General features: G+C 44.3%; 1 protein-coding gene across 4 annotated transcripts in view; it reads left to right on the top strand.

The window, feature by feature from the left end:
- sox6 (SRY-box transcription factor 6) overlaps positions 1-23,388 on the top strand; it is a 151,818-nt gene that overhangs the window by 70,072 nt on the left and 58,358 nt on the right. For all 4 annotated transcript variants that reach the window (XM_061670893.1, XM_061670895.1, XM_061670894.1 and 1 more), the window contains 3 exons: positions 2,424-2,513; positions 14,896-15,068; positions 16,458-16,526. In XM_061670893.1, coding sequence (XP_061526877.1) covers positions 2,424-2,513; positions 14,896-15,068; positions 16,458-16,526 — 332 coding nt within the window. The remainder of the gene's footprint in view (positions 1-2,423; positions 2,514-14,895; positions 15,069-16,457; positions 16,527-23,388) is intronic.

The following is a 23,388-nucleotide window of genomic DNA, read 5'->3' on the forward strand; positions in this document are numbered from 1 at the left end:
AAGTTGGTCCGGGTCCAGCGGGGTGATGCGGGCTTGGTGACGAGCCAAGCTGTCTAGCGCAGCGATGCTGGGAAAATGTAAATAAGCGCCTGATAAGGGCTATTGTTTTCATTCCATTCTCATCCCAGCTGAATGGCCTGCTCCCGAGCTACAGAGAGTTTTATCGGGGAGAGGGGGGACGTAAAGCAACGGGAGGGGTGGGGGTGTGAGAGAGTTAGGAGCCCCCATAAGAAAATACAAATAAACACACAAGACTCTTGTCGGAATTAATTCTCCTCAATGCCGATGTCCTTGTATTGGGAGAGAACAAGAAGCAAACCTTTTCTATTCCAAAACTCTGCAGTAACATTTTGTTTGTCGCTTGGCAATCAAAGAGTATTTGGACTATTAGTCATTTAAAATCATTTACAGTGAATATAATAGGATTCAGTGCCAAGGTGGTAATTATCTTGTCAATACCAACCATTCATAATCGCCGCAGAGAAAACATACAGGCATTTCAGAACGTCAAATAGCATTCTTTTCCTTAATTGAAATTCTTGTTTTAAAAATGCCCGTCTGTTTTCTTCATGCACACCTGGTTTAAAAAAAACAAACCCAAAAAACGTTTGCATTCATTTGGCTGGCTGCTTTGTTGACGGCGTCGAAACACTGAAAGGTGTTGGAGAGTTATTCTATTGACTAATCCAGGCCCATTATTCAGCTCCTCCAGGTGGAAGGCTGGGAGGACAGCGGTGCATTCCAGCTGTGGCCTCTCCTGTCGGAACGCTTGGCAGCTCGGGTCTCGAGAAGTGAGGGAGTGACTGTTCTCCTGGGAGGGAGGTGGGCAGGAAGGGGAAGGGCTGGAGTAGAATGGAAGCTGGCACCGCATTATCTCCACCAGTTGGCGCATTCCTTAATGATCAAGTGCCGGAGCGGCATCTGCCATGAGCATATGCGTGCCTCCTGACATACGTTGACCGTGTTTGTTTAACCCCCCTTTAAAATAAACCCTTTTATCCCCACGCTTCGGGGTACAACGTCGCGAACTGATGTTTTCTCGGAGGACAATGATTCAAAGGGGGCTTTTGTTAGTCCTCGCGAACTCGGAGAAGCTGAGCTCCCCTTTTAAAAGCTGCGATCTTTGTGCCACACAGGAAGTTAAAATACGCACAAACACACGTAGCCTTTCGCTCGCTCCCTCGTCGGGTCAAGGGGACGCGCTGTGAGCTGGGAATTGGACAGTCAATAAAGCGGAAATAATGTTAGAATGACCCTGAGCTGAAGATGTCCTGTCGACCCCATCGCATCGGAGGAAGTGGACAATCAAACAAAAATGGCCACTCTGCTTGATCTCGGAGAAAGTCCTCCTTAAACAAGGCAACAACAACCACTGGGCCCCTGTTACTCCCCCGTCCCTCTGAAGTTAGCGTGATGGTCACAAATAGTGTTTGCTTGGTAGGAGGAGCACAGCCGAGAGATGGAAAATGAAGAGGGAAAAAAACGGTAAAAAGAAACAATGATTTGGCGCAGTGCGGTCAACGCTGCTTTCCAATATGTGATTGATACCAAGGAGGAGACAAAAGTGGTGGGACAAGTCATACTTTCACACCAAAAAGCCTGTCCTTACCACATTTCTCTACGGCATTTTAATGAATGGAGAAAGATTCATTAGGAAGAAAACAGCGCCGGCCCATGAAAATCTCCCAATTTCCAAGCAAAGAATGGCAGGACACATTTTGAGACACAATCTCACTGAGCTGGAACTGAACGCAAACTGTCTGCACTCAAGTCAGGCGAGACTGTCGGTGACCCTTTAAAAGCAAACCTCACAAAATGTTTGTCAGGTTTATGTCAAATTCTGCCAAAATGTTACAACCGGTGTTTGGAGAGGTTTCTTAGTTTGAGCAAGCATTTGGAGGATGTGCTTCTACTTTCCATTGATTTCGAGCGCGTCGCATGCTTTTGCCTCAGAGTGACGTCTTCGGTTTGGCTTCCAACCGGACTCCTAAAACGGAGCACACTGAAATTGCATAAGAATCATTTGAATTCGTTGTGTTGATGCAGTCCAAGTCTGGAAACAGTCTTGGGACATTGAGGCTGAAGGTGGAGAATTGCGTGCGCCGCCGGTGTTTGATGGGAACGAGTCGACCGCCGAGCGGTGCCGGGACGGCCGAAGTCCGGGCCAGCCGGCCCGGTGTGTTCTTTATCAGCCATTCCTCCTCCGATTCAGTGTCTGCCGGACAAATGTTAATCGTTTTCATCATTGGCAGCCATGTGCACGAACAGACCTGCCTCGTCTCGGTCCTTGCCTTTCAATAATGTCTGCCTGCTCCCTCGCTTCTTCCTCAGCTTTCCTCTCACGTGCCCTGCAAGAAATGTCATGTCTCTTCCATCATTGGAAGTGTACAACATCTTATTTTTTTTTTTTCTCTCTCTTACAGATTCATCCTGCATGGAGAAACTACTTTCTAAAGACTGGAAAGAGAAGATGGAGCGGCTCAACACGAGCGATCTTCTAGCTGATGTAAAAGGTAAACGCACAGTACGGCGGTCGCATCAAGGACGCAGCACAAATACCACCACGGGTCCATCATTCCTATCGGTTTCTGCAGAATCTCAGAAACAAGCTTTCTACTTTCAAAGAAGACAAAGGCCTTTGGCTGCACTCTTCATTGATATCCCCCACCCTCCCAATTTATCTTTAGTTGGAATGTACAACTCTCTCCAAAGTGCTGCCTCTTTAATTCCGGACAATTTCCACCCATCCTTAGTCTCCGAACAGCACGGTGCCGGCGTCCCCTTCCCGAGCTCCTCGGCTGCAGCGCGTGCGGAGCTTTATTGCCGCCCTGGTAACAGTTGAACCTGCCGTGTGCTTGATAGAAACAGAGCAGGAGAGATGCCACTAAAAAAAAGGAGAGAGGAGCACAATCGTCTCCTCGCCGAGTCTGCGTCGGAGTGGAATGTCTCCACTTTGACAGTGAACGCCCCATGCTGCGCACAGTACAGCAAAGCACAAATCAGTACTCCCCCCCCGAAAAAGGTTGTTTATGATAGGGTGAAGGTGGGCCGCAGATGGGCAGGGCTGCTTCTTAGTTCTTAGCACCGACTGTTACTGAGTACTCTGGAGTGTTTATACAGCACAGGAAAGCACAATACCAGCTGGCTGATAACACCGGGCTGTCATCGGCTCTTCATCTCCTCCTTCGTGATTCCTCTCAGCAAAACAAAAACAAAATCATCCTCACGGCAGTTTTATTCCATCTTTTTCCAAATGAAATACAGATTTGTCTCAAACCTAGCTGAATCAAGCGCTGAGAAAAGGGAATTCTTTCAAAAGTCAACTAAACCAAGTAGGTACTAGATTGATTGTGCCTGCTCTTACAGACTGTCCTGCGTCAGAAAGGTTCCAGGACTGGTGTCACAAAAAGATATATCTATCCAAAGTCCAAACATTCAAACTACATGTTTTCCCCACGGACGTAATCCCCCTCGAGTCTAACGCACTTGCCCAGACTTCTCAGCCACGGCTTCACGTACTCCTGGAAGGATTGTTCCGGAATCGGGAGGTTGTGTTTCTCGGGCCGGAACTGCTGAATGCGCTGGGCATCACGTTGTCATGGTGAAGCAGTCACAAGTTGAAGTGCCAAGACTTTTTTTGTTGTTGTTTTTCTTCTTTCTCTTCACGACTCCTGCACATGCCGCAGGATCACTTTGTCGATGTGCTCGTTGATCGTCTGGTCCACACTGAAGGGGAAAACTCGGAATGAGGATTCGAAATATAGCTTTAGACACCGGTCCTGGAATTTTTCTGACCCGCCGCCCATGTTACAAGAAAGTGCCATGTGTAAAATAGGTGGTGTGATTTTGCCTTTTCAAACTTTGTGGGTTAATTTAGAGGCAGGGCATTTCTGCTGTTTGATGAATGGCGTTGAGAAGATGACTCAAAGGTCTGGAAACGGCCTGAAAACAAACATTACTGCATGTCTGTTGATGAGTTATAGAAACAGTCCGTGCACGTCCGCTCCTAATAGAAATGTTTCTGCTATCACAGTGGCAGGCTTAGATTTTTAATTAGCGTGCCATTTCATGTGACTGTAGGCATTTCAAAGAGCTGCTTTGTGCCCCCGCTTACAAATGTCTCGCTCTCTCTCCCTCTCTGCGTTTGAAGTCGGCCTGATGTAAATACGGCAATTAAAAACAAGCCCAGGGTTGGAGACTCACAAGGTCCGCCTAATTAAAACACAAACAAAGGTGCCAAGTAGAAAACACCTTCTGATTAAAATCTGAAGTGTCACGATGACTCAGATGCGCCAATTCATTGTTTGGTAAAAAGTCAGAACAAAAGGCAAACATGCGCATAGGTTCGACATGAATAAAAGCGAATGGGTAATAAACGCTGACATACTGGCTGCGTGGCCTTGTATCATCTGCGTTAATCGCTCACCATTTACTCCTCCAATGATGAGCACACTGCTGGAAACCTTTTTTCCTTGCTCGCTCGCTAACGTGTTTCACTGCTGAGAGAAAATCATTTCAGTTAACAATAGGTGCGACACAGTTTGACCCTTGGCCCATTTTTTTTCACCTGCGAAAAGACGTCCTCTCCCTCGGTTTGTGTTGGAACATGTCTCAGAATACCGTTCCTCAGACAAACAATGACAAACACGGCAGAGCTAACCTGACAGGACATTTAACGAGCTAATCAAAAGCACACAACGTGTTAACAGTCAGCACGCTTGAGCCAGGTACGCAGAGTGGGCTTTTAAGGGTTAAGGAGTCGAAATCTCCAACTGCCTCCTCTCGCGTGGAGTTCGGTCTCGGTATCAAATGCAGCAGTCACTAAGCAGAGTGAGGCGCATTAGTGTGGGATTTCTTCTCGGCAGTCAATTCCTCAGCTACTATTTGTTTTCATACCTGAGCTTAGCTGTCAGTCTGCAAGCACGATGAAGAGGGAGATGAAATCTCCTGAACAAAACCGCAGAGTCAAAAGGAAGGTCGACTGGAAGGGCTCCAAGCCGCAGAAAGTACAAGATAAGAAAGGAAGAACAGAAGAGACAGATTTTCGGTGGACATGTTTACTGTGGCTCATCAGCATACATCTTGAAGCCAAACGCAGAACGCGAAGACAATGTGATGCACTTTGCTGAGGCCAATCGGATCATAGTGGGTGGCATTCGCGTTAACAACCTGTTCTCACAAGAAGTCGTCTTAAATGCAACACACTGTAATTCGTATACGCCTACATATTTTAGGGTTGCTTGAAATAATTTTTGTGCTCCCACTCCATTCAGTGCATCGCCGCGAGGTTTTGTAAACAGACCTTCTGAGAACAACTTGAATCGCAAAATGTCTTCAGTCAAAATATTCAGGTATATAATTACACAATTCTTCTTACGAAAGGTTTTCTGAAGAAAATAGAGCGATGATGTTTATTAAGACATTAAGACTTTTAAACAGACGATCCGGGTTCATTTTAATGGCCGGTGAAGGCCTCCATGGTGGAAAATAGTTTTTAAGAGCACCCGGTAGAAACACCTGATGCGTTCAAATGCAAAAGGCAACAAGCGCCATTGAGACAAAATGGGGCCGCGCCTACGGGCAGACTGCCACTTATGGCATTGTTCCATATTATATTTCCAAACAATGCAAAACCAAACAGCTCACGTGTCACACTTTTTTACGTCATCACGTACGTCCGCAAAGGTTTCCGCACCAATTTTTCTCATTTGCTGGCTGCTAATATCATTTGGATTTCGCTTGTAAGCGAGCATAAAATATGATAACTTCCAACGTGATTGCTTATGTTTAATTACGTCAAACTGTTCGAGAGCGATGATGTCACAAAACCCATCGATCCGATTAGTGTTAGTGATCAGGTCCGCAGAGTCTACGAGGAAGGTCACCATCAATCAATCGAGCGGGTCGACGGGATCTTGACAATAGCGGCAAAAAAATAAAATAAAAATAACTGACTGAGGTTAAGGGTTAGTTTGGCAGACTGTAGTCAATTTCTTTTATTCATAAAGCAAAATAACACACCATTTCGGTGTAATTTTATAGTTATGTGAACATTTTTGGACTTGTCTGTGAGGAAATTCTCTTTTTCTTGGAGTTCAGACCTTTATGAAAGATGTATTTAATAAGTATTTTTTTCCCTAATTAGCCTCTTAATTGCTCTTTAATTTCTAACCCTAACCCTTTGGATACATTCAATAAAAAAGACATCTTTAACCTGGGAACCCAGAAATCCAAATCACATTTGACTAAATTCACATGAAATCCAATTAAAGTCTGCTTTTGAACTCTTCATCTCTTGTTCAACAGCACAAACTACTACACGATTAAAAACATCATTCTTATAATAATGAATGAAGCCAAAGTTAAAGTTAGGAGTCATTTTTTTATGAAGGCAGAATTGCGGAAAGGGTTGAAATCGGACTTGACCCGAGGCAGGGGTCAGTCGTGGACACACGCATGCACAAAACGCAACATGCCACACACTTGTACACAAATACAGTAATACACAGTGTTATGGCAGATAAGGTTGCTCTGTGCGGCATGCATTGCTATGCGCTGTGTGCAGCGGCTTTGAGGCTGCTACTCAACAGGGCTGTTTACGTTTCCCCGCTGAGTGCCAGTTTCCAGGGGGGTGGCTGCGAGGCAGCAAGAGAAAAAGCAAAATGCTCATGAATGTACTCAAAGTGAAGGAAAATATCTAGTTACTAAATTGGAACACAAGCTCTATTCATTCTCTCGGAATTTTGCAAAAGAGGGAGGGGGGGAAGAAAAAAAAGAAAAGCTTAACATTGTACACTGGCGTTCAAATGTGCGGCTCGAAATCTCAAGCGCAAAAATCGGGGCTCTCGAACTGTCACAATCAATTTGGGAATGGTGTCGACGTGACAGTGGTCGGGCGCGCACAGACGGCCCTGCGGCGAGCAGATAAGTGCAAGCGCTTTAGGAGGAGAACGCAGGGCAGGCCAGGGCGAGCCCAACCTCACTGTTCACACGCAGACACCTGACTTAACAGAACTAAAATACTCTCAATTCGAACATCGCACAACACAATATATTCTTATTTTTTTCCCCCTGCAAATCAGTAAAGGAGATGTGATGAAAAGCTCTTAGTGTAACCCAGGGCGGGTACGTGGGCCCGCAGCAAAGGGAGCCTTCAAAACGACTACAATAAATCAACACCTCGCGTATTACATTTGCACAAACAAACAGACGGCACAAAACAGTATCTGTCCACTCGCCCGCGTCCAAAATGCCTCCGTTAGCATTTTGTGCAAAACACCTCAGTCAAGTGTTTGCCCTGTGCGCTCAGGTGAAATACGAGCCACAGTAAATCATTATTCCTCGGGCCGCGGTCACCAGATGAATGTAGCGGAGTGTTGAAGTCTGTGTTTTTCTCCTCTAATGAATTGTGGAATTTAAAATCTTGGCAATGTAAGTAAGAAAGTACGTGTTTATGTTTGCCGGCGTGTGTTTTGAGATTTACAAAATCTTTCTTGGGGGCGTTTGTAACGATTTTAGCATTTTGTCTGCCCCGTTTTCCCCCTTTGCAAAACAGTGTGAGCTTCTTTGGCACTCTTTGGAGTTTCAGAAATGTACAAAAAAAACGGGTTGTGTGGATAAAAAGTTATACAATGACGGCAAAAGATGCTATGCGGCGCTTCACATCAAGTAATGACACAAATACAGCGGCGCCTCGAGATATGAGGGACTCGACTTACTCGCTGTCATCTGGACGATTTTTGAAATAAGTTTTTTTATTTGACTTGCTAAGCCACGACTTCAACACAAATGGTGCAGCAACACAGACAGACAATCAACCAGTCCTAACAGTCATCTATTTTTTTAAACCTCTGCGAAGGACTAATTAGTACCATATTGATGAGCTGAAAGAAGTTGAGACACCTCAATGAACAGAATATCCGTCTTTCTGTCTTATACTACTCCCAGGTGGCCGATGTGGGCACACAGGAAAAAGCAGAATAATAGCCATTCAATTAATGCCGTGTGACAAGAAGTGTTTAATTCTTTTTAATTCTAATTTTCATGTCATTCCACATTACAGGCATTTCTGTTGTGTTTTTGGGGAAGGCTGGAATGGATGAATGGCTTTTGCATTCATTTCAATGGGGAAAAAAACAACAATTTGAGACACGAACGTTTTTTAGCTGTGAGCCCGGAATGAATTGAACCTGTATCTCAAGGCACCGTTGTACCCGATTGTTGGTATCGCACACTAAAGAAAGATTTTCGAGTATAGCCAAATTCGTCGCGGCGATCACATCCTTGACCCTTGACTGATGGACATGATCTTACTTGAATGTATTATTATTATTATTATCATCAACACAATTTTTCCTCTTGGTTTCAATTCCCACACAACACTGACGCTGTGGCCACTCTTCAAGAACAATGATCTGAAAGTGAATGGAAAAAGTCCCCGACGCACAGTCCAACGTAAGAAGTATTGGACATCCAGTCCCAATGATTACAGCCCATGAATGAATGCCTGAAGAAAAGAAGGTGGAAACATTCAAATTGTCATTCCCCTCGCAGGTTTTGCAGACAATAAGTTGTTACCTTGTTGAGTGCCTCATAAGTGTTTTTCGCGTTTTGTTGACAGCAGACCTTGAAAGTAATAGGTCTTTTATATTTAAGGGCGCAAGGGTCAAAATGCAGCGAGAATAATCGGCACAGAAAATGGGTGGATGGATAGGGGGGTGAACGGAAGGGTCAACATCCGAAGTAAATGGATAGGAATAATCTTTGTCATGTCATGTTCTTTGTTCAGTCTTCTTCACATTGCGCGATCACCCTCAATAATCAACACGGCAACAACAGCAGACACGTTTTGGTTTCTCTTGCGTGTGGATTTCAGGGCCATTGGCATTCACGTGCGGTGGTATGTTTAGGTGGAGTATCCATCTTGACTCGGAAGAAGTATCCTACCTCGTGGAGTGCCACGGACAGACAGTGAAGTGCTGGAGCTTTCATATTAACATAATTAAACTGAAGCGTGTGGCTTTCTCTATCATCAAAATATTAGTCTCCGTCAGTGTACAGCTGAGCAGCGCAAAATGAAGTGGACGGTTATTAATCAACACTTCAAGTTCCGATGGAAAGATTTGAGAGCATCTGCCGGGGCCCCTTAAATCGTTTTCGTTCGATAAAATAACCCCCGCATTACGATGTATATGCGGTCATACGCTCTTGACGTACGGAGATGATATCTCTCAAGTGTACACGCTCTTCGGAGTGTTGGAAACTGAGAGGCTCAGACTTCCTCAAACTGTATCTCACTATATTCATATCATAAACAAGAGATTTCTTCATGTAAAAAAAAAAAAAAAAAAAAGAAAGATGCTGCTGAATTTGTCCATATCAACACAACAGCGCTTATCTTTCACTACGAAATTCTGGGATCAAATCAGCCGACGGGTTGCTTTTCGAGGGCTAGTTGCGAGTTCTTGCTCCAAGAATGGCGGCGCTGCAAGATTTTATACCATCAATATTTGTGTCGTACGACAGACAGAGTACTATGGAGACATTGCTTTATTATTCTTAAGAGGAAGGTTCTTTGGGCTGACAATCATTCTATTCAAAGTCCTTTTTGCAATTTCTAAATCAGCTGTTTGTTTTTTGTTTTTCCTGAGAAAGAAAGGACAAAGAGTCAGATGAGCGGTGACTTCACACACACGTGTGCATTTGCTCACGACAGGCACGCACGCACGCACCTTTAAAATGGTTTGAACATCTGACGACGCTGTTAAAGGGAAGCGGTGCGATGAACCTTCAGCAGGCAAAACCTCCAGCTATGAATCGGTCTGAGTGCTGTTGACGCTGTCTCCAGTCGGGAGTATTGAGACACATTTCAATTGCCTGAGCATAGTGTTGGAGCATATGGACACATCCGCAAAGCTGGCTGATTGAGAGACAAAGACCTTGCAGTCTTCTTGCAAAACCAAAAAGAAACCGTTCAGATCTGGTCATAATGGCTCAGCTGTCCTAACCGAGGGAGAGGAAGAGAATAGGGCGCCTTGTGATTTCCCCCCTTTTCACCCTCGGCCTCCCTCGCTTTTCTTCGTCTAGTTTTGTGCCTGGATCTTTTATCTGTGTTATTCACTCGGGACGCTTCAAAGTAACAAGCCTCCTTCTTTTCCCCTGTACTGGACTTGGAACCCAAATTAGAGACTGCTTGATTAGAGCAGAGAAGAGGGAGCCAAAGAGAGAGGGAGATGTGAGTATTGGACAGAACAAATCGCACCCCTACAAAGTGCCTTTTATCCAAAGACCCCAAGGCTCAAATACCCCCATTCCTCCCCGAGCAACCGTGGCTCTGCTTGTTTTCCTCTTATCATTTATTTAGTCACCCGTTCGTGTCTTCTGCCCTACATTGTGACGTTTAAAAGAAGCAGGAATGTCAAGAGGTGAATGTTGAGGGGACTGGGACTAAACACACAGACTTCCTCTCCTGTGTGTGTCACTTTCGAATGTCCGAAGCAGGTTTCCAGGACTGAAGACAGAAGAAGTTCGAGCACACCTTGACTGCTCTACCCGGGGAAATTCCCTCCGCATTGTCCTGCTGAGCCTCGCTCATCAAGGAGGAAGTTGTCGCAGCATGTTAGGTCGACATGGCTTTACGCAGCACCGATCTCTGGGCTGTCTGTCTGCAATCTTTGGCACAATGCGAGGAGACAGACCCGGCACCGTTAAAAGCCATACAATATGCAGGAAACGGCCTCTTTTGTCGGCGGGGCTGGTCAGACGCAGACCACAATCTTCCTCTTCTCCACCGCCCGATAAAACTTTTATCTGCATTTTAAAGCTGATCCATAATTTAGAGCAGGACGAAAGAGGAGAGTTTTATATTGCCCGGTGAACAAAAACATACGCGCTTGATTTACTTCTAAGCCGTTCAGGTAAAATGCTCATGTTTTCGTAGTTAGGTTATTCTAAATGTTATTTTAAAGGTGCAGCACTCATGTGTGCGAGGAAAAAAAGAGCAAAAGGGGTAAATAGAACTGTAGCGGGTCGTGTGGGCTTCCCACAATTCAGCTCACCCATCTCAACAATGGGCCCTCTGTTCGCGTTCTCTTAAGAGTCTGGACAGGACATTGAGTGGAAAGCGCCCAGTGGATCCTTTTGTGGGTTGTTAACACCACATTAGCACAGCCACAAAAGTAGATATACTGTACACTTGTGATTATTTTTGGCACTTTGAGCTTTTTTTTTTTTTTTTTTTTTTTTTATAATCATTGCAGACAGTCCTGAACTAGACTGTTCATTATTGATGTGTAATTTGGAAATGGTTTCCTGCTTACAGTCGTCTATTAGGCTCCGTAACGATTCTTTTCTTTATCCCTTCCTTTGTGGCTTTCACTTTTGTAGTTGGCTAGTCCCTTCAACAAACAGCTGTTATCTATTGTGACAGTGACTGATGGATGTCGCTGGTGACCTGTGAAAGTACAGCCATTGGCAAAGGTTCATAAAATTGGTGGCGATTGTATCAATTTTACAGGTAAGCCATTCACAACAAGACTAGTCGAGTGAATAAGAAGTCAATTCAAGCTGCTTGCGGGCCCAGTGAATAGCTGCTTTTAGGTGCTTTTTTTTTTTTTCACAAGAAGTATAAATGGAGACTTGCAGCTCTCTTCCATTGCAGCAGGCAGCGAAAGAAGAGTGAGACGAAGTGAGGCTCATATGAGCCAGCCAGTAAATTGCCCTGAATGGCTTCTGGAGGTTGACAGGCCCTATTAAGACAAACGGGTTTCCTCATCGGAGAGATAAAATAAATCAGGTGTTTAGTCAAATTAAAATAGTTTGAGTGGAGCGGGCCCCTGGGAGCTCTCGCAGAAACACGAGACAGATGTGGCCAGAGACGAGAGGAAGACACCCAGGAAAGAATCCGCTTCTGCTGGCCCAAAGCCAGCTTTCACGACACGGTTTTGTTCAATCAGCGTGACTTTATGCCGCTCTCCCTCCTCTGTCACGTTCCCCTATGTTCTCCACAAACAGCCCGTCACACAGGAGTGCAGTCAAAGGAGAGCGAGTTAATGTCCAGCCTCTCAATGGCAATTATGGTGGCAGTGGAAGTCAATGGTGAGATCACTTAGCATTGATTAGGCGGACGGCGATAGCTGTGCAGCCGAGCGTTGTGGACGTATGGCCGCCGAAAGAGCTGAACGTACCTGACTGCATACTTCTTGTCATAGAGTTGAACTTTTAAGCCTGCGCAAACAATATGAGGCTAATTTTGTAAAAGTCTGTGTGCAAAAACCGGCGCAAACTAGGCACAAACACTGCTCACACAAACAGATGTGGAAGCTGATCAACTACCCCGGCGCACAGAGATTTGCATCTGCCAAATGCGCAACATTTGCCGTGAAGTTCATTTCGGATGTTCTGGGAGCAACGTAGGCAAACGGAGCTTCTGAATGTTCCAGTCACAAGAGGGAGTCATGCCATATTGCCTATGACAAAACTCCTTTCAACCTTCAACTTGCCTGTGGGTCTTTACAGCGCAGTGTGACAATTGGTGCTCGCCTTCCCAGAAGAGTTTTTCTGGTGTGCTGTCCCTACACACAACAAAAATCCAATTGCAACTTATTCGGGCTGAGTTCAATCAAACAAAACAGGCTTTTCATACGGTTGCTGGCTCTGCCCAAATGATCAGAGCTATAGATTTCTTTTCTGTAACTTAGTAATGTTTGTTTGCCTCTTCCACAAATACGTCAACTCCATGAGTTCAAACTTCATTTTGCGCTAGCGGTGCTCTCCATGGCCAAAACCATAAGAGCTACCTGAAGTTCAGAACCCTTTTTCAAATACGACTGTCTCCATCACTTTTACATCTGTTTCCGACAGCACGCGCAACCTGTTCGACTGATTGAACACGCAATTTAGCGCTAGTGATTTGGGATCTTAGTCAATCAGGCTTCAATATGTTCTTCACAACCAGCCTGACTTTCCTGACTGGAGTTGCCACCTGAGTTAGACAGCTCCCTGCAGCTCTTTGTCTCCGCAAGGAACAATTACTTCCCTTTATTCTTCTAAAAGCTATAACCACCAGCTACAATCAAAGGGCTCATGACAGACTGTGTGACCTTAACACTGCTGCAGTCAGGTTCTCTGCGTGCGGTTTTCTTTGTACTATATATTCTGTATGATACAGTAGGTGTGTGCAGCACGCACTCCTTAATGGTTCGAAGGACACACTTAGCTAAGGCACTTGGCAGACTTTCTTACAAAGCATTCAGATGGTTTGTTGGCTTGTTTTGTCACAGCTACAAGCAACCTTTATTTTTCTTTTCCCTCTACAATAGATCCGAATCACGTATGTTTCCCCCCATGTCTGTCTTCTTCTCTTTCTTTTGGCTTGTCACATTAGGGGTCGCCACAGCGCCTCATCCTTTTCCATCTAAGCCTATCTCCTCTCCAATATCCACCGGCCCTTCCCACACTACATTTAGTATCAACCTTTACTTAGTGTAGGTCTTCCCGCGAGCTCTCTTGCCTGGCAGCCCGATTCCAATCATCCTTCAACAAAGTACTCTCTATCTCTCCTTTGGACGTGTCCAAACCATCGGCGTCTGGTTTGGCGTTTGGTCTCTGTAAGGCCCGGTTCACACATCAAGATAATCGGGCTGTTTTTGTCCCGATTTGACCTGTTCCCAACTGAAGATGACAAACGCCAGACGATCAGATTATTTTATGGTCTAATATTTGTCCCAATAATAGGGCCCGAAATGGGTCAGGGCGTACAATACTAAATATTAAACGTTCAGTATTTATGACCAAAAATCTTGTGAGAGGTGAAAGCCACGTACTCTTCAGTCACGACAATATGAATTGTGATGTGGAATGGAATAGAGACAATCAAAAAAGCACCCTGAATGAGGAACATTGACGTGCCTATGAAAAAAGAAAGAAAAGAAAAACGTCCTCCCTGATTATTATTTTTTTTTTATATAAGAGTGGGTTCCCGGGCAGCACGGTGGGCGACTGCTTAGAGCGTCAGCCTCACAGTTCTGAGGACCCGGGTTCAATCCCCGACCCCGCCTGTGTGGAGTTTGCATGTTCTCCCCGTGCCTGCGTGGGTTTTCTCCGGGCACTCCGGTTTCCTCCCGCATCCCAAAAACATGCATGCTAGGTTAACTGACGACTCTAAATTGAATCCCGTAGGTGTGAATGTGTGTGCGAATGGTTGTTTGTTTGTATGTGCCCCGCGGTTGGCTGGCAACCAGTTCAGGGTGTACCCCGCCTCCTGCCCGATGACAGCTGGGATAGGCTCCGGCACGTCCGCGATCCGAGTGAGGAGAAGCGGCTCAGAAAATGGATGGATGGATGGATGGTTGGAGTGGGTTCCCCAGATGTCAAGAAGTATTTTCCAAAGCGATTGATTTTTAACGACATCACCATTCTACAACACTCCCGCCTCTGGTCCCGTCGGAAACACTCGGAACACATCGACCCAACATATCCAGAAGTGTTTGTTATTCTTGTTTTTTGTAGATCACATGAGATTTCTGCCTTGGAAGACTTGATTCTAGATCAGTGTTGTGTTGAGATTATCGGAGCAGAACGCACACAGTACGACCACAACTTTTAAATGCCAGATTTTTTGGGGGGGGGATTTTTTTAATCTTGAAAATACTTGTGTGTGAATCAGGCGTTACTTTGTCTCCAAAACATCTAACCTTGGCTGTCGCTCTGATGAGCTCATTTCTAGTCCTATCCGACCTGGTCACTGCGAACGAGAACCAGCTTCAGTTCTTCTTGCTGTCGTCTCTTCAGTGCCACTGTCTTACAAACCTTTCCCTTCATCCTAGCAGATGATCTTCTATCACTTGACACTTTCCGCCGCCCTGACGTGTGCCTTTCTCTATCTCTCTTTCCTAGGTACTCCCGAGAGCCTGGCAGAGAAGGAACACCAGCTCTCCACAATGATCGGCCAGCTGATCAGCCTCCGAGAGCAGCTCCTGGCCGCCCACGACGAACAGAAGAAGCTGGCCGCCTCACAAATGGAGAAGCAGAGGCAGCAAATGGAGTTGGCTCGTCAGCAGCAGGAGCAGGTAAAGTCGAGACCCCCAACCGCCTGTACACAATTTGGATTACTGCTTTCACTGTCGAAGCTGGTTTCCTGCATATTCCGTATGCTTTTGGTGTTAACATGCATTAAATACATTGAAAAGCTGTGCCACTTAACACAATGTTTCCTATTGAATTTCATGTCTGGCGTATCAATAAAATCACACTCCATACAAGGAATTGGGGATAATATACGACTCAGTAGATGCTACTTTCTATATAGTCATGCTCTCTTGCACATTAGTGCTCTACGGCAAGAAAAATTTTATTATGACTTGTAGTAGGAAATGCAATGGGATGTGAGAATTAAATGTTATATAAACACGGACGTCCTCTAGATCTTATAAATGGACTCCTATTAGAACGAGGCTGGCACAAATCAGGCCAATGAGCCATATTGTACAAATCAGCAAATTAGCAGAGGCCATGAAGTGTGCTAATGTCTGGGAAGAAATAAGGACACAAACTATCCACACGGGCGACACTTTTATTATCAGCAGCCAGCCTAATGGCTATGAGTCAATTATCAGCAAGGAGTTCACTCAGAGTTTTCTCAGCACACTCCCAGACCTTGCTGGGCTAAATGAACAGATACACCATATACCTTGAAGTGATGCATTTGCTTAAAGTACACTAATAATACATTAGCTGTATTGATTTCTTTCTCAATCCATGATGTTCATTTGCAAACTACATTCAACTCTGCGGGCTTTGTGGACATTGTGGCATTAAGGAACAGTCACCTAAGATGTTTTATTATTTCATCTTATTTGAAATCGGCGGAATATTAATAGAGCGGGGGGTTGGGGGAGGAGAGAGACGGAGGCCGAGGGAGCCCGCTGAGAGCGAGAATGTCATCAAGCCATCGCCATGCGACGCAGTAATTAGCTGTTGACACTCGTGAGGGAGCCAACGCAAATTAATCTTGACACATTTGCAGACGGACGATAGCTTACAGTGAACACTTTGTAATTATATTTAAAAATGAAAATTAAATGACACTTAAAACTAGGTTGTCATGCTCAATCAAGCACGGATGTAGGGAAGGAGAGCGCTGGAATGAGAAGGATTACCGTGTGGCTGATTGTCACTCAGACATTGCGGGACCTTGCTTCGTCTGCCCTTTAAATCATTTAGGATCTTTTGACAACGTGGTTCACAACTCATTTCATTTTTAGGATTCAATCGCTATATCAAAGTAGCATCTATATGAAAAGAAACTATCTGGTAAAGAAGACCGCCCATTCCTAAAGTTAAAGTAGCATGTACAGTAAATATGTGCACTAATATCTCGAAAGCAAACTTTCTCCTCCTTGTTCACACGCAATGATAAATATTGTTGATTTCCCATCTCATTTCCTTTCCCCAAACAGATTGCCAGACAACAGCAGCAGCTTCTGCAGCAGCAGCATAAGATCAACCTCCTACAGCAGCAGATCCAGGTCAGTTCACGTTTCCCGGTGCAAACTAATTGAACATGCCTACCACATTCTTGTCACCATGCAATCAATATCTGACCCAAACAAAAGGTAAAATAACATTATCTTAAAATTTTGGGTCCCGCTAACGCTTATTCACACTCATCATCGGGTGGGCTGGGGGGATTGGGGGTGCTATGAAATACAGGGGAGAATAATTAGCACATCTTAACTAACACACACATAAAAGTAACAGGATCTAATGAGTAGATGGAGCAGAGCCCGGAGGTGGGCGACATGAAAGGGGCTGGTAAATGCCTCTGAAAGTCAGTCAGTCTCACAAGGCCAACGTGGCACACTTTGGCAGAACCCACCATTTTTTATTGCCATTCTGCCGCATGGTTTCTTTCTTTCCATTCCGTCATCTTCACAGTTATCAGTTTGCTTTTGTGCGTGCCTGATGTGATACAGTATGAACTGTTTCAGCGAAGGACCACCCAGGCGGAGCATTGCCGGTGAAGGCAGAGCGTACTGAGCGCGTCAGGGACGATCGCTTGATGTGGTCAAGGTTGCAAGCCTCCCTGGCTAAACGAGGCTAATGCGGCGCATGCAAGATATCTGCACATACTTTTCCACGTTTGGTGGCTCCCGGCGCCACGGTGGCCGACTGGTTAGCACATCTGCCTCACGGTTCTGAGGACCGGGGCTCAAATCCCGGCCCCGCCTGTGTGGAGTTTGCATGTTCTCCCCGTGCCTGCGTGGGTTTTCTCCGGGCACTCCGGTTTCCTCCCTCATCCCGAAAACATGCGTGGTAGGTTAATTGAAGACCCTAAATTGCCCGTAGGTGTGAATGTGAGTGCGAATGGTTGTTTGTTTCTATGTGCCCTGCGATTGGCTGGCGACCGGTTCAGGGTGAACCCTGCCTCTCGCCCGAAGATAGCTGGGATAGGCTACGGCACGGCCGCGACCCTTGTAAGGATAAAGCGGTACAGAAAATGGATGGATGGATGGATGGTTGGTGGCTCCCTTCAATCATTTCAATTGTTTTGACAAGGCTTAAGTCAGTCTAAATAACATGTGGAATCTTGAATACACTCATCAGCATTACAACAGTCATCATAGAAACGTTCAAGCACAGTCAAAAAAGAAAATGTAGGATTCAAATGGAAGTCTGATTCCACTGATATGCTCGGCCTGCAATTCAAAGTGTTTTCAGTCAATTTGTACCCGAAACGTTTCAAAAACGCAGTGAAAGAAAAACTGCCGTCGTCGTTCGACTACTGGCACCAATTCCTGTTCGTGGATCTTTCAACATTTTTATCTTTCTTTCAAAATATTCTTGAGAAGCGGCCACGACAACAGTCGACTATCTAAACATCTTTTATAGCGCTTGTGCTAATTAGGATTGCCGGTGAGCTGGAGCCTGTCCCAGTTGACGTAGGGCGACAGGGCACACCTTGGAATGGTTGCCAGGCAATCAATCGCAGGGCACAGCAAAGAGAGACAATCAATCAATCAATCAATCAATCAATCAATCAATGAATCGCTCTCACATTCACACAACTGGACAGTCTAGAACAGCACTGCAAAATTATCCAGTTTGAACATTTGTACTGCGCTGAAATATAGGGAAATAAAAACTGTATTGAACAATGATTAAATACAAATATATTGCACATAAAAGTTAAATAAATGTTCTTCAAGATCAAATGCAAATGTATGCAACTTTAAAGTGAAATACAACCGAAAAGTACTTGGGCCGTGATTCTTTTGCGTACCACTAGTGGGAGCCCGCGGACCACTTGTGGTTACACGTACCGCACTTTGGGAATCACTGAGCTAGCGCATTCAATAAATTCGAGCATATATTTGGAACGTGGCAGCGAGCTGGCACACCCGGAGGGCACCCAAGCAAGAACCCAGGTAGAAAATACAAACCCCAACAGGAAGAAGCGGAGCTACGATTTGAACGTAGAACCTCTCGACTGTGAGGCGGACGTGCTCGGCAAACATTTTTACGACCTCAAATATTGTACATTGCATCCCCCTCTGCAGAATCAAAACACACTAAACAGTCTTGGAAACACTCTCCAATGAAGTACCAAACCGCACTACTGAGTGCTGGTATTAGTGTCGCCATGAAGGGCCTTCCACTTGAAAGGTCCATCCTGAATGCATCGCACTTTTAGTGGCCCTTACTTAGTCTCGTCATGTAGTTAAAGGTAAATGACACCTGAAATTCCACTTGATGCAGTTTTGAGTGGAAGGATGTCGTCCAAAATGTTCATTTCCAAGCACTTGAACAAAGAAATTCTTTGCGAAGACAACTTTGAGCCGCAGATTATCTCTGACTGTCTCTCCCTGAAGTCCGCAATTACTTCATGACACAAGTAAAAAAAAAAAAAAAAAAAAAAAAAAAAGCACAAAATCGGCAGCAGTTTGGCAGATATTGAACAATTAATCAAAAGAAAGAATATTCAATCCGTTGAATGCCACTCTCAAACTAAACATAAAAAAGACAATTCCACATTGTGCATTCAAAACAACGACATATCTTTGCTTTAGGAAAGTCCACTTTTCTGTAGAATTGACACGCTAATGGTTAGCATTGATAGTTGTGGTTTTAGAAGCACCAATGATTGAATTCTTCATATTCGATTCAATTACTATATATTTTCATAAAGTACAATATTATAGAGTGCTATACTTTCTTGCTTAAAGACCACAAAGGCATAGATTTTCTATTTTGCGGGGGGGAACTGGAACGGATGAATGACATTTCCATTTATTCCAATGAGGAAAGATGATTTTTAGATTTTAGAAGTGTTCTGAGTTACACGCGTGGTCACAGAACAAATTCAACTTGTATCTCGAGGCAACACTATTTCTTTTCTCAGGTTAAGGTAGAGAGGGGCTCTCTTTAACGCAGTTCCTCTTAACACATCCAGTGTGGTGAAAGATAACAGCACCTTGAACATTCTGCTTTGATTAAAACTGCCCAGAAAAAATTTTTAATACGTGACACCTTTGACTTATTTAATCGTGCAAACAAGCTTCCAGTCTGTATGTCACAGACCTTTAGGGAAGCGACGAGTGGTGTTGAGGGATTGAGTTACTCGGCCGCTTGCTCGGAGAGCATTAAACTTTATTGAAGACCTCGCTGGCCATCAAAGTCCTCCTGTTTTGGCTTGTGGGAGGAAACGTAAAATAATGCATGTCGCTGGAGGCGTCGTATTGATGAGGCAAGCGATCACATCAGTGGGAATCGTAAACTGTCCGGACAGTAAAACCACGGGCGCTGCAACCCGAGACCGTTGTTGACAAGCTCCATTTGCTCTTTCAAGGTATTTAGTATTTTTTTTCCTGGCATGCGGATCGAAGGGAATCTGACAGAAGTGAGTCGATTTTTGGTTTAGTTCAAGAGGTCGCGAACAAGGCCGCGTGCGGTTTAATCAAGTGGCCGCTCTCTTCATCCTTACTCATTGTTCTTACAAGAGCGAGGGGGGGGATTTAGTCTTTGTCCTTCGGGATTACAATGTCACTTGTTTTAAAGATAGCAGATGTTTCGATTGCAATGTTAGCGGCTTATTGAAAATGTCAGCTCACAGCTTTGTGCGTGTTCTTTCTTTTCTTCAGTCAGTCGATCCTTGTTTTTGGCACTAATTCAATTTTACGATGAGATTAGCGCTGAGTTGATTTAGTCTCGAGTTGTTCACAGGACTTAATGCCACACGTGAAAAAATAAACATATATATTAGCCGAGGAGGGATTTGTTCCAAAGTTAACTGTGTTGTTCCGCAAACAGAACGATAATGAGCAAACGCCATTTGCCCTATTTTGTTTTGCCTCTCATCTTTAGCACACTTTTAACAGTATTCCCCTCTGCGGCGCTTTTTATTTTACAATAAAACACTGTTGCATGCTCACACGCACATTCGCAGAGATGACAACGCAGGACACCACACACTGATATAAACATCAAGAGAATAAATAGTAGCTCAAAGGTCAAGCTGAACTTTATCTTCACAAACAGGCAGGAGAAAGCACATGAAACAGTGGAGCTCTTTTAATCAAAAAAAAAAAAAAAAATGCAACTGTTTTTCAGTGAAAATAATAACATCACACCGTAGGCTTGAAATGAGGTGAGGTGTTCTCGTGCCAACTGTGAGAAGTCCCACAACCGGCGCGATAACGACTTTCGATGAAAAGCAAAGTCAACTCGTGTCGCAATAGTTTCAGCAATTGCAGACACTTTGATAGCCAAGCGCAACTGTCTGCTCGTCACATGCGCACATATCCAAACTAAAGGACAAAAGACTGCTGCGTTGATGTCCAAGGCACACAAATGGTTTTAAAGGCTTTCTCGTTAAGCTTTTTCTTACAGGACGTAAACAGCAGGGCACATTTGCTTTCGTGATAGGAAAAAGATGAGATAGATGACAAAACACACAGATGACATCAATGTTCCAGCCGTCCACAAAAACATCACAAAGGGTTGGATTGTGTTTTCAGTTTAATGCAGTCATGCAGACACGAATGAAGAAGACTTTCACAACTACTTTGTGTTTCAGTAAACTGCAGTACTATTAGTCTTTTTGTTGTTGTTGTTCAGAGGAATACGAAAATATGCCTGTGACTATTGTTATATTCTCCGTGTACGTGTTGATTCACCGTTTCTGTTGAAATAACCGCTACTTAAAGGGTTATAACACCCCAACTATCGATACTATTAGCCCATCTATGGTGTTTCTGTGTTAGCTAGCAGACTTTAAGGCAGAGTTATGTGTTGTTTTAAAGATACAATATAGTAGTTTAGTGTGCCAATACATTTCAACTGGGAGTGGCATTAAACAACTTGAAGCCGTGGCACTCGTATCTCAAGGCATCACTGTATTAACAAAGGGCCTTAAGTGAGAACTACTTTATTTCTACTGGTGAAAGATTTACTTGAGAATTATGAATCCTATTTTATTGTGTACAAATGGAATATTTGTTATCCATCGCAAGTGCCGTAGTTCGATGCACAGATTGTCTCTGGATGCTAATTTCAAGGGACAAAGGCTTCAGATACTACATTATGGTGAATATTTTAAATCAGTCAGATTAGTTTAAATAATCACAGGAGGGCTGCATGGTAATTGCATAATAGGGCTCATGTGTGTGTTCTCATATGCTTTTGTTGTCTCGCCGGCACAAATGATGAGACAACTGGAGAGAAAAGGCACCAAAATTAGCATTGTTTAAAAAAAGGGAAAATAAGAATGCACAAATCCCACAATTAGCGCAGCTAGATTGGAACTGTAAGCATCATAACAAGAGAATAACAGCACTGGGAAATGATAACATGCTTGTGTCGATGATGCGTGTTCTCCTGCGAGTGGGATTATGTGGAAAGGGGGCGGGGCTGGGAGCATTAAACAGTCCAGTCAGACTCACTTGGCCCGCACCCATGGAGGCTCAATCCAGCCCGCTCAGGCCCCATTTAAGGAGACTGTTAGCTGATGAAGATGTGTACATGCAAGAGTGAAGATAAAAGAAAACCATGACCTGACTCATTAGCCCCTGTGATTTAATATATTGACACTTGGATACAAACAATTCCCTTTAGTGGACGCGACTGGCAGGGGAGGGCTCCATTTAATTAGTTATGAAATGCGACTTCTTGTCTGGAAGCAGAAAAAAATGCTGATGTTTCATCGTCGTGTGCAAATTGAACAATAAAGCCGTCCTCGCACTGTTAAAACTTAATCATGCGCAAAAAAAAAAAAAAAAGTGCCGCGGATACAATCTCAGCAATGTTCGCTAAGTGAGGGTTGGCAAATACACGGAATAGTTAACACTAATTCCTGTTGCGCAAATATAAACAGACGCTGCTGCTTAAACGCTCTGTATCCTGTGGGAAACAAAGAGGCTATGCTTCACATTTCCCAACGTGAAATATGAATGTCGATAAATATGCATGATAAGGTGTGGCATTGAACACACGCTATTGAACTCGCAACATAATTCTCAATGCCGAGCTCTGCCTTAGCCCCGGGAGTCGAGAAGGTAATTAAGCATGCGCTCGTTATTGTTGGGGATTCCACAATAAAAGGCATGCTTTGTTGTGTCTTCAGACACCTGAACAGTTTTAGCAGCGATCATTAAGAGGCTCCACAGAGAGGTGCCACGTTTATGGAGAACATCACACCTGAGGGTCTACTTAAAGTAAGTCACCTGAGGGGTTTCGAAAAAAGCAGGTCTGGATTCTGGCTTCTCACTTGCCATAGCAACAAGTCTCCTCAATCAGGGGCTACGCATTCGCCAAACTTGCCAATTTTAAAAAAAAACAAAAAACATGTTTTACGTCTTTAAATACATGTACAGTATATCATTTAGTTATATAGGATATGACATACGTAAACGGCAACAAAGCCTAAACATTGTATGTTGTCATATTGGGTAGCTCTTGAAGACAGTGATAGTGTAAAACAAAAGACATTGCAGACATTTCAAGTTCCTACGGGTGCTTTGCTCTGGTCTCCTGCTGTATGGTTCCACCGTTTAGCTGAGCTGGTAGGACGTGCTTTGACCTATGCGGACGTTGGTTGCGCATATAACCTATTGTCCTCAAACATGTATCATACTTGGGAAAAACATCAGTGATTTGACTTTACAGGGTGTTTGTTCATCTTCCACCTAAGTATGACAATGAGGCACCTGTTTTCTTCGACCTTGACTACACTGAGGCAGCAGTGGAGTGCCTTCAGTTGAGGGAGAACACATTTCGCAGTGTGATGCTGATCTGGCTTCCCATCCCGATATACATAAACTGTTTTTTTCGACTAATGTTGTGCAAACTGTTTTGTCTTTGCCTTGGCTTTACGTGCCCATCGTCTTTAGCGGT

Source organism: Phycodurus eques, chromosome 2 (assembly GCF_024500275.1).
Source record: "Phycodurus eques isolate BA_2022a chromosome 2, UOR_Pequ_1.1, whole genome shotgun sequence".
Taxonomy (NCBI): Eukaryota; Metazoa; Chordata; class Actinopteri; order Syngnathiformes; family Syngnathidae; genus Phycodurus; species Phycodurus eques.